Source organism: Phaethon aethereus (assembly GCF_964289735.1).
Source record: "Phaethon aethereus genome assembly, chromosome: 8".
Classification (NCBI taxonomy): domain Eukaryota; kingdom Metazoa; phylum Chordata; class Aves; order Phaethontiformes; family Phaethontidae; genus Phaethon; species Phaethon aethereus.
Window position 1 is genome coordinate 6587709 of NC_138584.1, and position 16369 is coordinate 6604077.

Below are 16369 nucleotides of genomic sequence, written 5' to 3' on the forward strand. Positions count from 1 at the left end.
CAGCGGAGCACCCCCGGCTGCGAGGCAGCACCCCGCAGCCCGACAGGGACGAGGCCGCCGCCGCTCCCTCGGCTGCGGTAGCCGTGATGGCTCCCCCTGCTTCTCCCCGCTGCCGCCTCCCCTGCCGAGCGCCTCAGGCGGCCCCGCCCCTAACGGCCCAACGGCCGCCGCGCGTCGGGGCGGGGCGGAGCCTCATCAAGCCCCACCCCTCTTCTCCCGTCGCTGTCACGGATAGGCCATCGGCGGACTCACGCGTGAGGGGGAAGAGGAGCCCGCCAGATTCAAGCTGCGGGCGGCGGTTGGTGGCGCGGCTGGTGCTCGGCGCCGGGATGGAGGCGTTGACCTTTCCCCGCTACAGCCCCGACGACATCATCAACTACCTCCGCGGCCACGTCTTGGCGGGTGCCGAGGCCCGGAACCTGGTCAAGGGCGACGTGTTCGGTAACCCCAAGGTGCGTAAGGGGGTTTGGCGGAGGCCGCGGCCTGCGCTGGCGGGGCGGGAGTGACGGGGGGGGCCGCGCTCGGAGCCCCGCCGCGCTCAGGCAGCTTCCCGCCCTTCCTGGAGGAAGGCCTTTGCGTGCCGTAGCACCAGAGGTGTTCTGGCACGTCGGTTGGTTTCTTGGGTGACGGCTCCCGCGGCTTGCATAGTCTTTAGCGTACAGCAACGCCTTCTAAGCCATTAGTTTCTCCGATGTGGCAGATCAGTCTCATAGGAGTTACAGGGCTAAACCTCGAGCTTCTCCTCTCCTCAGCTTGCGAGAAGCTTGGCCTCCCCAGGAAGGGGACGGGTTTATAAACGGCCGAATGTGAAATTACACGGTCTGTCTTTCTCAGTTCTGTGGGAACTAGTTAAAATAGCCAGTATTTGGCATAGTGCCACCAGCTTAGTTGATAGACTAATGCTTTTAAACCGATGCTGTAAAAAGCAACAACCCCTCCCTCTTCCACCCCCTTTTTGTCTTGTGTCGGTCTGACCATTAATGTTAGTGCAGGCTTGCAGTGACCTCAACAAAAGAAAAGTGACTTTAAAATTCGAACTGATGTGTCAGTGCGATTCCTTGTCCTGCTATGTAAGTGCTTGTGCCCGCTGAAGGAGGCGGCTGGCCCTGCTTGTTTAGGGAACGATGGGATGGTTGTTTTTAAGAAGAATTGGTTTGAAGTGATCGTGGATTAGTGTTCTAAGTGACTTGGCTTCTAGGTGTCTTTTTCCCCTCTCTTAATAACATGATGAAGGGCACTCTTTGCTATGGGATTGTAGTTCCTGTGACCTTTTTTAGATTTCCTTTTTTTGTGTCACTTGATTTGAAAACTTCTCAGAGAGCAGCACTGTAATGAAAAACAATGCATATCTATGGCAGTTGGGGCTGTAATTGCCTGAGCTGATTGCTGTCTCTTATAATTGTGTTATGAGCTAGTAATGCTTGAACTGCAAACTATTGGAAAGTAAAACTTGTTAGTCTTCATGGCTCAGTGAGATTGGTCTTCATGTGTTAAGGGCAGAACTCCTTTTATGGCCTATTCTGGGAGCTGTGAATAACCAATTGTGTAGAATACTGATTCCTGTCCTTTCTTCTTGCAGCCTGAAGTTTTACACATGATTTACATGAGAATTCTGCAGAAGGTATATGGAATCCGCCTGGAACATTTCTACATGGTATGTCTGTAGTGGCAGGTGAAAGAAAAAAAAAAAGTCACTTAACATTAATTGTTGAAGTATCTCCCTCATCTCCTTGCTAGTAAATGACAAGTAGCTTAGTTTTGTATGTTGTAATTGCATGAATGGGAGCTTAGAAATTCTGCCTTTGCAGAAAACTTGTGTGTGAGATGCTATATACCATGGGCATTTGCGTTTGTGTTCAGGGAGGCACATAGTCTGTTCACTTAGTACTGCACTCTCATTCCTGCCTAAGTGCAGCCATCAGCATGGGTCATCTACTAGAGGTAAATGAACCGGGGAGCATCATCCGTGGGCTGTTGCTGAGGCCTTGCTGATTATATCTGAGAAGTTGCTTTGATCATTGCTTCTAGTCTGGAAGTTGGCTTCAGCTCAAGATACTTGTAGAAATAGTCGTTTTGTGGGTGTACTGCCTTTGGGTTTCTTTTTTTTTTTTTTTTTTCTTTCTTTTCCCTCCATGGAGAGGGGACTCCTTCCTCCACTATAGAAACTAGTGGGCATGAAGAGGAGTTCACCTACCGTTGTAGGCTGTAAGACAAGGCTCTGTGCAGAGCCCTCTCCTACTGTGCTTAAGCTATGAATTCTTTTCTTCGAGATGCTGCTGGTGCCAGAAATATCTGTAAGGTCCAGGAGGGCTAGAACAGGCTTATGAAGGGACACAATCTCTGGCCTTGAAAATACATACTGTCTTCTTGGGCATCTGCCTTTGGCCATGGCTGGAGAAGGGTCTCTGCTTAGATGTTAGACTGGTCTAGAAGGAAAGTAAATGTTGCTTTTTATGTTTCATCATCTGCACTTCTCCATTAACCGAGAGGAAAGTAAGGAGAAGTGCAGCTGGAGGTTAACTGATACCTTGTTCATTAACACTAAATTTATCTTCTGTCTCTGTTAGATAAGAACTGACTCCTGAAAGTGAGAATAAATAGTACTTTCTTGTGCCATTTTTGGATAAACTGAAAGGGAAGATCATATGTGCACAAGATAACCAAGTTCTTCACAGGCAATGACATTACCTGGGATACTACTGTATTATGAGGTTTAAAATACCAGGAAAGGTGACAGTGTACCACTACCTTTTCCTTCTGACTTCTTCATAAACAGTTGAGTGTGTAAATTTCAGGGTGTTTAAATAAAGAGCTTCTTGTTATTAGATGTGTAATGCAGAGGCTGTCCTTCACCACTTTTGAACAAATTAAAGCAGAGGGTATAGGCTGAGTTCCAGGGTTTGTAATGTTGCTGCTTTAGTTGTTATTGTCTTTTCATACTTTGACCAGCCAAAGTTGACACTTAAAATAGTCTGCTGAGTAACTTGATGGCATTCTTCAGCCTCTAACATGTGTTCCCTGTGGATGGGGAGGCCATCCTCAGTGTGTTTAGCCTACTTGTGTTATTTTTGTGGAAACAAACCTGTATATTTTTAAGTAGTCTCTACTTACATATTGACTCTCTTTACTCTTTAGATGCCAGTCAACGTTGACATAATGTATCCACAGATATTTGAAGGCTTTCTACCTGTTTGTAATTTGTATATTCACATGTAAGTAGAAGATGCTGCATCTGTTCAGTTGCTATTCCTTGTAAAGGTCCACTTTACTACAAGTAGTGGGGCTTTATGCCTGTTTGCTGATGGTGGTTTCACTGCTTGTTGGCTCTGAGCGAAGTGAAATTTGCAGATGAACAGGGCACAGCAATGTTTAATAGACTAAAATTCTCAGCAGGCAGCTATCTTGTCAAAATGAATGTCTTAACTAAATAATCCAGCCTCACCAAGGTGGAGCGCAGATCTATACTTTGAATGGCTAGAGGGTCATCATTACATCTGGAAGACGGATCTTAAGTACTTGTTGTGTAAATTTGCTGTCTGAATTCTACGTAGATATTTTTGTTGGAATGAGGTGGGTGTTAGACTTTAAGCTTCATTTCAGTTGTAAGGGGAGAACCGACTAACAGTTAAGTGTAGGAGTTCCCCAATTAAGCTGAAAAATTGTTCTATAGACAAGTATTTTGTCTATAGATATCTTTGTATTCTTACAGCATCTCACAAATTTTTAATGCTGATCTGTGTGGAGTCCTACTGTGGTGTTCTCCTGAGACTTACTGTTGTTATGTGCTTGCCTTACATATGCTCTGGGATGATAGGACAAGATCCTCTCATGGATATATAATGGATATAGCACAAAAACTGAGTAATGGTCACTGCAGGTAAGGTTGTATTTTGTTTTCCTTGCAGGGAGCGCTTACTTCCAGTGTGCCGGATTAATGACTTTCAAATTGCTGATGTTTTAAACCCAAGTAAGCAAGTGCATTGTAATCCTTTTGTTTCCTGGGGTGGTGAGTGCCACTTGATATCCATGTGCTTTTTCTCATTTGGCATAGCCAGATGGGCATCTAGCATGGAGAACTTGTTGGCCCTTAGACAAGCTGGTTCTAATGAGCAGTTCTCCTCCTTACGTAGGCTAATCCAGTTAAATAACTGAAGGGAGTTTTGAATGAGTCTGTTGAACTGTTGGTCTGGAGAGTGGACTGTGACATACTGGAAATAGTGTAAGAATAGATGGTCATGAAAATTATTCTGGCAACTCTGGAATGCTATAGGATTTCTTATGCTGATGCCTATGTAGGAAGCAATTGAATTTTTGCTTCACCCTTTTCAATACCCAGCTGTGGTGATTCTGGTACAACACAATCAACTTGGAAAAGGCAATTTTTAAGAACTCTTTCACTTCTTTCTCCGTCTTGTCTAAGACATTCAAGGCCTTTGGAACAATCTTTCACAAAGTTTGCTTGGAATAGAACCAAAAAGTCCCTGCAGTTCAAACTGCTATCTTCAGTTATCCTGATAGTTATAGTGAAGTTCTATCTTCAGAGATGTAGTTGAAGACTGACACACTTTCTCGCTGACATCTGTTTTAATGGGAGGCTGTATGTTAAGTCATTCTCCCAGGTGCCATTTTAATTTATTTAAATTGCATAGAATTGCTAAGACATTGTAAGTTCAGAGCTTGGTGCTAGTTTTTGTGTAGTCTGTGAAATCTTTGCAAGGTGAGCAGGGGAAGAACTAATTTGGATTCTGTTGTTTTGTAATTTCTGTCTTTTCTCTGAATTATGTTTTGCCCAACTTTTTCTATGCAATTGCAATACATGTGAAAACCAGAATAGTGATGGCTTGCAATTCCTATTTCAGAAACAAAGAGGACAGCTCGCTTCTTGAGCGGCATTCTCAACTTTGTAAATTTCAGAGAATTCCGACGTGAAGTCTACTTGGAGTTACAACTGAACTACGTAAGACTGGGTGCCATGTTACTCCAGATAACATTAATCATACTTAAGTAGGTAACCTAGAACTGGGAGCATAAAGGTTGTGTTTTTTTAACTGCATTTTTAAACATCACATTGTAATCTTACATGTAGCCAAGTAATACAGGAAGGTACCAGTTTAATATTATGTAAAACTTGCACAACTATATTACAAGTTATAAGCATACACAGCTCCTGTGAATGGTTTAAGAGAAAGCTTTGCAAAGCCCTTGAGGAAACATGTCAGTTCAGAAGAGTGAATGAGCTTGTCAATATTGTAAAGGTTTCTGTATGACCGTAACCAAGTTATTACTTAGGCTATTACCTGAAGTTTTTTCCCAGTAACGTATTTGATAGTTTAGCCTGGTTAGCGAAGGTTTGATACCTCACATTGTTTTGAGAAAAGGTGGATATAATAGTCAGTGGGCTGAAGCTGGAATTGCAGGTGGCTTCTCTTCTGGATATCTCAGTAGTTCAGACATGGTACATCTCATGTGAAATAATGATGAGCAGGGCTCTAATAGAAGCACCGAGAGAGACTATATTCCTCTAAAATAAAAAATATCTCTGAATATTTAATTTGCAGAAATCGGCTATGGAGAAACACCAACAACTGGAGACTGCAAATCGGGAGGCAGCAATGAAGCTGGAGAAACTGAAGTGAGTATGAGGAGTAAGCACTGTTAGATGCACTGCTTGATTTGGCTGACTTTCCTGTTCAGTGTACACGATCTGGACAGGCTGGATCAATAGGCTGAAGCCAATTGCATGAGATTCAGCAAAGCTAAGTGCTTGGTCATGCACTTGGGTCATAACAACTCCATGCAATGCTACAGGCTTGGGAAAGCTGCCCAGGGGGTATTGGTTGACTGCTGGCTGAATATGAGCCGGTAGTGTGCCCAGGTGGCCAAGAAGGTCAATAGCATCCTGGCTTGTATCAGAACTAGTGTGGCCAGCAGGAGTAGGGAAGTGATTGTCCACCTGTACTTGCGCTGGTAAGGCTGTACCTCGAATACTGTGTTCAGTTTTGGGCCCATCACTACAAGAAGGACGTTGAGGTGCTGGAGGGTGCCCAAAAAAGGGCAACAAAGCTGGTGATGAGTCTAGAGCACAAGTCTTACGAGGAGCAGCTGGGGGAACTGGGGTGGCTTAGCCTGGAGAAAAGGAGGCACAGGGGAGACCTACAGCTACCTGAAAGGCTCTTCTAGTGAGGTGGGTATTCGTTTCTTCTCTCAAGTAAAAGGTGATAGGACAAGAGGAAACGGCCTCAAGTTGTGCTGGGGAGGTTTAGATTGGATATTAGGAAAAATTTCATCACCGAGAGGGTTGTCAGGCATTGGAACAGGCTGCCCAGGGAAAGTGGTTGAGTCACCATCCCTGGAGGTATTTAAAAGACATGTAGACGTGGCACTTAAGGACATGGTTTAGTGGTGGACTTAACAGTGCTAGATTAAGGGTTGGACTCGATCTTGAAGGTCTTTCCAACCTAAACGATTCTGTGATTCTATATGGGGTGCCTGAACAGGAACTGAGTAGTCAATCTGTGTGATTTGATAGAATTGTTTGATAACTACTGTGAGAACTTTTAATTTGTGCAGATTTGACTTCTCCTTTGGCCCTTATCTGACTTTGTTGCTGGTTATTTCCCAGAGAGGTTAAGCTGAAAAATACAGATATGTTCCTGTTGGGTTGCACTCAGAGTTACAGAAGTAGCTCTACTAGCATTAGGCTAGAAATGTTGCTGGCAGAAAATAAAAATGGGACTTTGGGAGTGTATGGTTGCTTTGAGATGATACTGTATTTTGTATGTTGGGGACTATGGGGAAACTTTTTGCTGTTATAGTTAACTTTTAGTGATAGGTCTTTCTCCCTTGCATAGCTGTAGGAAGCCCATCTTTAACTTAATAGATGGGTAAAGTTGTCTTCCTTGGTTATTTGACATGTTTACCCCATTATCTGTTTCAGGCCATTTAGTTCTACTGCCTGTGTCTTTGCACCATTAAGTTTTGTTTTTGCTTGTGGATAATGGGATGAAGAGATGGCTAGTTTCCAAGATAGCCTTCAAAACAAAGAGTTTTTTCTCTGATAGGTGCTCTTGGTATGTGCTAGACAGGAGGTTCTCTAGCTAGCTATAGGTCTACCCTCATCAAGCTGTTTCTGTGGCAGGTAATATTACACAAATTTCATAAATGAAAATCACCACAAAAATTGATAGAAGTGTTTTTCTTTTGTGCTTTCCTTAATGTGCTCTTTAAACTTAGTCCTCTGCTATGCTTGTACCACTTCTTGCCAAAATAGCTCTTTAGATTATGCTTCTTCAACTATAAAATCTTACAAGCAAAGGAAAATAAAATGTATTTATTTGAGACTATCTTGTCCTGATTATTAAAGTTACTGGTTGTAAAGTCTTTGGAGAGAGTGATTGTTACATCTACAGTACTCTGACCTTACTATAACGATGTTCAAACTGTCCAATATCTTTATTTTTTGCTTAGCACTGTTCCAGTTGAACATCAAGCAGAGGTCAAGCAACTGACAGATAACATTCGGGAACTGGAACAACTACTAAGGCAAGACTATCGTCGGAAACAAGTATGTTCTTGTTATGTATTTCTCTGAAATGCTGCTATGGCTTCTGATCATGGATATTCCTTATTCCTGTTGATTTTTGTTTCCCTCCCCCTACTTCTGCAAAGAATAAGGGGACTTTTCTGACTTAAAACAAAGGTCTTTGCAACACAATGTCTTGTCTAGCCCCTAGCACGACCTCTTCATTTCACTGTAAGGAATGTGAAATTTGAAATCAGGAAGGAAATCTCTAAGGAAACTTGAAATCAGTCTTGGGGAATACAGAAGTGTGTGTCTCTTTTTGAAATGCATTACTGCAACGACTTAGGAGGTACCTGTGTTTGTTGTTCAGAAGTGTGATGTATATGTTTCCTCGTTGAATTTTTTCTTTGTTTTCCACCTGAATTTGAAAAATGAGGCCTAAGAAAGGTCACCCAAGGGAACGCCTGGCAAAAAGGGTAGGGTTGATTGCAGGGGTAATTTTCCAGCAATGTCAACTTGCCCTTCAGGTCTCATAGGTAACCTTTTCAGCTGTTTCAGGAAAAAAAAAACTTAAAAAAACCCCCCACACAGATTTTTTTTTTTTTTAAGTCATGTCTCTACTATTAATATTATTAACCATGTACTTGGCTTCTATATTATTGGGGACCTTGTATTAACTTAGTTTTTTCCCAATAACAGTGCCTTTGGGGAATAAGGTCATGCGTGTAGAACGCTGCCAGAGTTAGTAAGAATAGAGCTAGTCTGTCTCTTGTCACTGTTCCTAGTTACCTACTGCTGGCTGCATCCCTAGTGCTCCTAGGGGCTTTTGTGACGATGTTCTCCTTCCTTGTCTTAAATCTTAGACTTCAATTTTGTCTGCTAGCTATGGCACTCTGAAGATACCATAAATGGGGTTTCTCTTGTAGACAGATCTATGACAGAAGGGTAAAGGAGGTGGCAGTTGCAGAGATGCTTATTTAAAGTTTGTTGCATTTTTTAGACAGCTTTGCAAGAAGTGATTTCACAAAAGAAGTCAGATATTGCAGAGAGTACCCGAAAACTGGTAAGTACCCCTCTGTGTAAGTGTAGGCTGTAGCTTGCATCTCAGATCAACTAACAGATCATCTCTCTTTCTAGAATCAAATTATTCTTGGAGCTACTTAACGCTCAGGTGGTGATTATTAGCTTTTTAAAAAACTGATTTGGCTTTTTTTTTCTCCCTATGGAAGCTTTACCACAATAGCTTGTTTGTTGTTAACTTTAAATACATTTCTGTAATGTAAAGGTCTGTCCATGTTCAGGAGGCTGATCTGTTAAAGGGCAAGACATCTGGACTTCTGAAAAGCTATGGGCTTACCTTAGGTGCATAGAATGGCTAATGAGGCAGCCACTGACCTGGTGGGGACAAAACAGGAGGTTTTTGAGAGGTTGCACAGGAAGCTGATTGCTCTCCTACCAGGTTGATACAGCTGGCTCTGAAACCCTGCAGTGACTGCCTGGGTTGCCCTAGGTGAGGGGTTCTGAAGGAGAGAGCTGCTAGTAATATACATTAGCTGGCAGGCTTTTTGTGGAGTACTAGTTAAATGCTGTTCTTGTGATTTAGCATTGCACCCCTGCAAGCATGTTGAGGGAGCAAAATGGACTGTTAACTGCTTTGATTGGGAATGTTAATACTGTTTAGAGGAATTTATTTTTAAAGCAAACTTCTTAATGAGGAATGACTTACAACAGAGAAAAGAACCTGTCTAGTCATAAGATCCTGGCAAATTGTGCCTCACAATTCCTCTTTGTTCACTTAATTGCTAATATTGAAAGTGTGTTTGTCTTGTTAACTAGAATGAGCTTAAAGTAACAATGGCTACTTTGAAAGAAGAGCAAGAGCAGCTGAAATCAAAAATTGTGGAGAGTCCAGAGGAACTGAAAAATTACAAAGAACTGATGAAAGAGACTGTTAAGAAACTCAAGAAATCCAAGGTGAGTTTTTTCTCTGTCCACACAAGGAGGTATTCTATTAGAAAAAAGCGCATTGGCTTTTTTTTGTACTGTTTTAATGAACTGTGATCTACAACTGCTTCTTGAATGACTTAACACTTTCTAGTCAAAAATTAACAGAACAGTGGTTAGTCTGAAATGAAATCACAATTTTAGAGAAAACTGAAGGTTGGTTGTGGGGTGGCTTTTTGTGTTGGTGGTTTTTGGGGATAGGAGTTGCATGTGTTTTGGGTTTTTTTGTGGGGTTTTTTTTTTTCCCCCAAAAGGAGGATTACAGTCACTGCTGCTTTGTCCTCGATGAGTAACTCTTTATTTGTGAAACTAGGTGTGGAACTCTTGAATCTATACTGTACCTGTCTGGCTGTGTGATCTCAGGAGAGAACAATATTTTGGCCACTTATAAATGTACTTGAATTTAGAACACGTTTTGTAATGTCTCTGCTATCGTTCATTGTTTCTGGAATTGATGTCTGTCTCAGCATGCTGAAAAGTGAGGTCCGTCCATAGCTTTTTGTTTACTTTTTTTAAAATAGTAATGTCCAGTTTTTTAAATGTCTGTAGTTCATGATTACTCATACATCAGTGAAGCTTGCATAACTTTGTCTCCCTAGGTATTTTTGTTCCAAAGGTGTAAACTTTATTGCTGTAACTCCAGGCATTTGTTTTTGTGATGCTTTACATAACTTGTTCCACCAGTACAGAATTTATTCACTGTATAGCTTTTTTCTGTCCTGAAAACTCTTGTAACAAGCCAGTTAGTTCAGTGTAAAGCACTTGCATGTCACTTTTCCTGTGCTTTCTAAATAAATGCTTTTTTACAATCTGAAGACCTCATTTCAGTAGCTACTAAATATTAATTCCACTGTATATCAAACGAGAGAATGAGTACAGAAGTCAATATGCATTAATACTATACAAAATAACTGCTGAACTCCAAAGCTGTTTTATTAATAGTCGTTTTTCTTTAAAGCAAGAAGTTATTGAGAAATACGAAGGTTATAGAGACCTAGTTGAGGTTCTACCATCATGCCAACTGGAGGTGCAGTTATACCAAAAGAAGATGGAAAGACAGGGAGCAAATGTGGAGAGACTGGCCAGTGTATTATCAGAGGTTTGTATTATCCAGATTATATCTGGTTAGGAAGAACTTAATGCCTAAGCAAGATAGGTGATCATCAGTAAATGTATTTTGAAAGTTCCCATCTCTCCTCTTCCCCAAAAAGAGATAATTTTGATACCTTCAAAATCTCATTCTTAAACACATCAGTAAAACGTAGCTGCTGCTTTGCTGCATGCCACTAGCTAATGTACTGTTGACCACTTTTAACAGTCAAAGCCTTTGTTGCCATAGAAACCTGACCTAAAATAGTTTGAACTGTCTTGGGGATGTTGGTAGGAACTGATGGAAGAAGAAAAGTGAGATCCAGTTTCTTCTGCCTAGAGAGCAGAAACTAAGAGCAAAAAAAAATACTACTTCAAGAAGAGTCATGTCTTAAGTGCCTTTAACTTTATTAATATTACTAAGCCAGCCTTTCCTTGACAAAATGTTTGTTACAATACCTTGCTATTTGATACTCACTTTTGGGAGAATGCAATTGTTAGGAGCATTTGAAAAATGGTATGCAGTCTTTTTGGGATATTTGGATAGCATGTGTTCAAATTACTCTTGGCTAACAGCTATAGCAGAACTCGTATTAACTTCTGAAAAAAGTCATTATAAGTGATGGGGTCTTGTCCATTTGGGTGTATTTAAAATCGGATAAAAACTAAGGGACTGGGATTTAACTGGGAGAATTAGTTAGCAATCAGATCTTCGAAAAAGCAAGAAGCTAGTTCTGATCTTAGTAAACTAACCAGGTATGCTGTTTTGATTATTTTTCCCCCAGTTAGTTTATTTCAATATTTCTGATGTACTCTAGGTCAGAAATCTGGAGGACCAGCTTGAGAGTGCTCAGATAGAGCTGAAAAAAGGGAAGACAGATGAAATGTCCTTAAAGAGACTGGTCACTGCAAAACATGAGAAGCTGTCTACAGCTGAAATAAGGATAAAAAAGAAGCGTGAAGATGTTGAGCAATATAAGCACACTGTATTTGAGTATGGATGAGTTGACATTTCTGCCTGATGCTACTTTATGTCTTCGTTATGTGCTACCAAAGTTTGCGTCTTGTACAAACATGTAACTTAGCAGTAAGAAGAAAATGAGCGATGTGGGATAGCTTTGTATGAAGACCAGTAATGCTGCAGGCAGGGACTTGGGGTCTCAAATCAATAATTGCAATGTGACTTGACAGCAATTCTTTTATTGGAGCACTAATTTAATTTATAATGCTTATTCTTGATTCTTTTATCTTCTTAAAGAGAATGTCACATTGGGATAATTTTCCAACTTATCAGACTTCCACAAAGCCCCATTTGCCTTTCATGAATTTTTCATAATTTCCCTTGCCACTTTTGCTCATTATCAAAGATGTTCAAGACCCATGGGGAAATGGGGCTCATATCTCAGAGGACTATTATCCTGACATGATGCTTCTAAAACAAAAGGAAAAGTGTCATTTGATCAAAGCTTCTTAGCCCATCTTCCTTCCTACCATATGCTAAAGGCAAGTTGCAAGGCAGTGTTTACAGCACAGCAGTCACTTCTGCAGCAACAAACTGCAGTGTTGTGAGGTCGTGGCTTCACTGTGAGATTTGAAGTGCTGAACTGCTATAGAGAAAGCTTATTATATAACATTTTTTTGGTACATGGGTAGGAAAGGGAATATGGAAGATTATTGGCTGGGTAAATTAACTGTGATGGAAAAGAGCTTTTTTCCTCATAGCTGAGACAGTCAACTAAGATTTAGTCGTGCTGATAAGGTTTGTGTGGTGTGTAGAATGGCAGCAAGATCCCAGGCTTCCTTTGCTCCTTATTTAGTGTATTGTACCAGCTCAAGGAGATTAATTAAAAGCTACTTTTTCCTTCCAAATGAAGAATGAAAATAATATAATCTGATGCTCCTTTATGTTAAAAATTGCTGCAAATTTATTTTTTTGTGTTGAATTCCCTTGAGTGATAAAATCAGATGCTTTGATAAGCAAGAGGGCAAGGGAGATAACTTTGGTTTGAAAACAAGAGTTTTTGCTGGTGAATAAGAGAATGTGTCCTGAGTGTTCCTTTGAGGTAGGAAGATGTAAGTAGGCTCTTGCTAAATATGAGTGATTTCAGGCATTCTTCAGCTGCTACAGTTCCAACTGTAATTATTATACAAATGCTTAGAATAAACTGCTAGGTGTTTTTTGCACTTGAAGTCAGAGTGGATCTCCTGTTCCCACACTAACCTTTTGCTGATTACATGGTGGCTCACAGCTGGAGCTATCTGAAGCTGGGGAAATATTTGGTCTTTATTTGGGATGCAGAGAAATGATGGACTGGAAGTTATAGATAACATACGGAGATGTATGGGATTAGAGCTCTGACTTAGTGGGAGGGGATCTGGGGCTAAGGAAAATGTGTGACTTTCAATTAAGCTGAAACATCAAGTGCAGCTATATTGCTTTTAACCTGGTCCAGTGGCTGGCCTCTAGGCAGGGCTTTCCACCTGACATCTCTACTGTGTTACTCAAAGACAGGAAGATGCAGGGTCCAGATGTCTGTTGGGTTGGCTCCACTGGAGTCTCTTGAGTTGCCTTGACTGACAGCAACTGAGTATCTTCAACATAATCTTCTAACTCCACTTTGAATTTCACTTCTTGTATCTAAGTTGTTCTAGTTTAAGAACTGGACAAATTTCCAACCAAGTAAATACTATACAGTATTGCTTCTAGAAGCAGCTAGTTTCATGCTCGTAAACGGCAAGCTTTGCTTGTGGTGGGGCTAAGTTTAATCTAGAATTAGTCAAATAGCTCAGTATTAACTTTTTTTCCCTACCTTTAGATATTGTAACAGAGTTCAGGAGAAGAGGGGTGCTGTATATGACAAAGTGACAGCCATTCACAAGGAAATCCAACAGACAAGGTTCAAAATTCAGCAGCTGAATGAGAATGCTGAAAAAGAAGAAATGAAAGCGAAGGTGAGTTGTTTTTCCTAAAGGAATCCTGTTTGTTATTATCAAACCTGATTTTTAACTTGGGCTGTGTAGGTAAAGGAACACTTACTGGCCCTAAAAATGAGTAGGCTGTGAAGGTGGTGGTTTGGGTGGATAGTGGGAAGGAGAGCACTTCCTGCATGTGGTACCACTGGGTTTGTGCTAGGGCTTGTGCTCATCTCTGCAGGCTCTATATGGCCCACGTGGGCTTTGCAGACCTGAGGGAAAAGACTCTGGAATGCTGTTGATTGCCCAGTATTTTGGGAAGTGAAATTAAACTTGTCTTCCCACCTGTTCCTGTAGCAGGTACGATGTTAGTTCCATGATGTCCATTTTTTTATGACGGTACTTGCAGCTCTAAGCAGTTGAATTCTTTTTTTCTTTTTGTTTGGCCTCTGGGACATGACCTGCAAAGCTTTACATCATATCGTAGTGATGGGCACTACTGGAATCCTCTCAACAGCCTCCCTCAAATACAGGGCCACCTGCCATGTCACAAACCCTTTCTTCCTAGGTTTTGGAAAGATGACTGTCTAGCTCATCTTTGGAAAGAGGCTGAAACCCTGATGGGTTGGGAGTAGGGGATTGAAGTCTGCCCATGGGGTCTCATCCTATCTGTTCGTTACTGAAGTACTGTCCATGCTGGGAGGACAATGGTAGCAGTCACAGCAGCAGAGACCTTGGTGAGGCAGGTTAACACAGAATGGGGCAGTGGTAGTGTGAATACTGAGCTAGTGCTGAGGGGTTTTTTGACCATCTTAGTATTATTGTTGAAGGCATGCAAGGAATTAAGCTGGGGGTATTGTTTAGTCTCTGTGAGCAGTTAGCAAGGTGCAACCTTGAGGGAAGGAACAAGATAATCACGAAACACAACTACTCAACCTTCAGTGAACTATCCTAATTAACATATAATATGCATAATAGAAACCTGCCCCTGTGTGGGAAAAGCCCCCTCCTCACAAAAGCCCCTTCCCCACTGAGCATGCCTAGAAAAAAAGGATGATGCTGTGACTTTAAGTGGAGAGACTTTAAGCTGGTGAGAACCAAGGGGAACAAGGGTAACGGAGCCAACTTGTAAAAAATACTGATAAGTGTTGCTTGAAGTGTATAAATATTTTCTGTGTGTTAACTGAGGCATGCTAGCTTTGTGGACCTACCACTTAGCACCCAACTCTGTGCAGATTTGGAATAAAAGCAAATATCTCGGCTCTGTGTGATTTTCGGCTCTCTGCACACCGGGTGGAAGAACCCATATTTGGGACAACATTGTGACCACTAGATTTACAACAGAATCATAATATTGAGATTTTGCTTGTGGCTGCTCTTACTAGGTTTTGTAACTTTCCTGTGTTCTGTGAATGCTGCTGCTTAAGCCTGGGGTGAGGTACATTTGAAATCACTTGAGACCACCAGACCACTGTCACTTAATGTTTATGCTTCCTCAGGATTTAACTTTGCTGATGTTTCTCCCCCCACCCCTCCCTTATCTCCTCTCTCTAGGAAATATACCTAAATCTGAAGGCTGGGTTGGAGAAACATCATGACTCTCTCATTAACACAGCAAAGAGTTATGCAGCCTCAAGAGAAGATAAAATTGCTGAACTGAAGAATGGACTGCTTAGAGTTCAGACTCCTGGAAGCAGTTCTTAGACCTGTCTTCACTTCTATTCCACTTTCATTACGTTTATTTTCATATCTGAACTCAAGAGCTTGTGCTTTGTATGGGATGGATAATTATTCCAGGCAAAGGCCAGCTTTCTCAAAAACCATGTCAGAACACATTTAGCTTTCTGGATGGATCCTGATGTCATGAGCTCACTTATGTGGATAAGAAAACATTTGGTTTAGCCTGTCTGTATTGTTTCAGTCAACATCTGATTTTAGTGGTAATAATGCAAGTCTTGCTAACACCAAATTGCTCGACATTTAGACAGAATCCTGCTTTTTGTAGAAACTATTCTGTGAACTTTGATCTGGGATGACCTGGTGCTTTGATCTGGCCTGAATGGACACACTGTTCAAGATAAGTCAGTAATATCTGATTTTCCACTACCATTATTCAATTAAGATTAAATCCTGATGGAGCAGTAGCATCCATGTAAATGCCAGCTTACTCTCATCACAAATATTGGTGACGGTAAACACTCAAGAGTATCATTTTTGTTAACAACACAGTACCTCTAGATGCTTGAACTCATTGTTTCTACTCTGTGGGGTATTAAACCCTCATTTTTGTTTAGAAAGTCTGGTTTTGGGTGCTTACTCCTATAAAAAAAAATACATGGATAATTTTGTACCTTAACTTGTGATGGCACTCAGTTTGCCGTAGTGTTTTTAATTATTTCAAGAAATAAAATGTTAATTTTTAAAATAGCTGATATAAGGATATTTCCCCCTATTTCTCCTATGTCTTTTCTGTCCCCACTGTCCCAGCTGACCTGGCATAACATTCCAATTCAAAAGCTTTGGTTTGTACATTTGTAGGTATGCGTACTACTGCAAGTTGTTTGTTTGTTTTTTAATATAATGAAGGGAGGAGGATTGACACCTGTATAGGTAATATCTTTCTGGCTTTGTTTAATTCTTCAACTTCTCTTATTAGCTAGAGGTGCTAGCAAGTCAGTTAGGGACAGCAGGTGATCATTGCTTCTAAAGCTCTTACTGAGGCATCAGACCCTTCTAATGTTTTGCTTTGATTTTTTTTTTTTCTTATATTGTAGCATGTGAGACACTTCAATGCAAGTCATGTTAATCTGCAATTCTTAACCCAGTACAAAGCTTCTCATA

General features: G+C 41.2%; 1 protein-coding gene across 1 annotated transcript; it reads left to right on the plus strand.

Annotated features, from left to right (window-relative positions):
• Positions 1–329: 329 nt before the first annotated feature.
• On the plus strand, positions 330–15232 carry NUF2 (NUF2 component of NDC80 kinetochore complex; the record flags this gene model as incomplete). Its single annotated transcript, XM_082002923.1, has 13 exons — positions 330–452; positions 1580–1654; positions 3136–3212; positions 3906–3967; positions 4860–4957; positions 5559–5632; positions 7468–7564; positions 8523–8585; positions 9359–9496; positions 10485–10625; positions 11434–11609; positions 13432–13567; positions 15083–15232. The coding sequence occupies 13 exons, from the start codon at positions 330–332 to the stop codon at positions 15230–15232; spliced, it is 1410 nt and encodes a 469-aa protein (XP_081859049.1).
• Positions 15233–16369: the final 1137 nt, after the last annotated feature.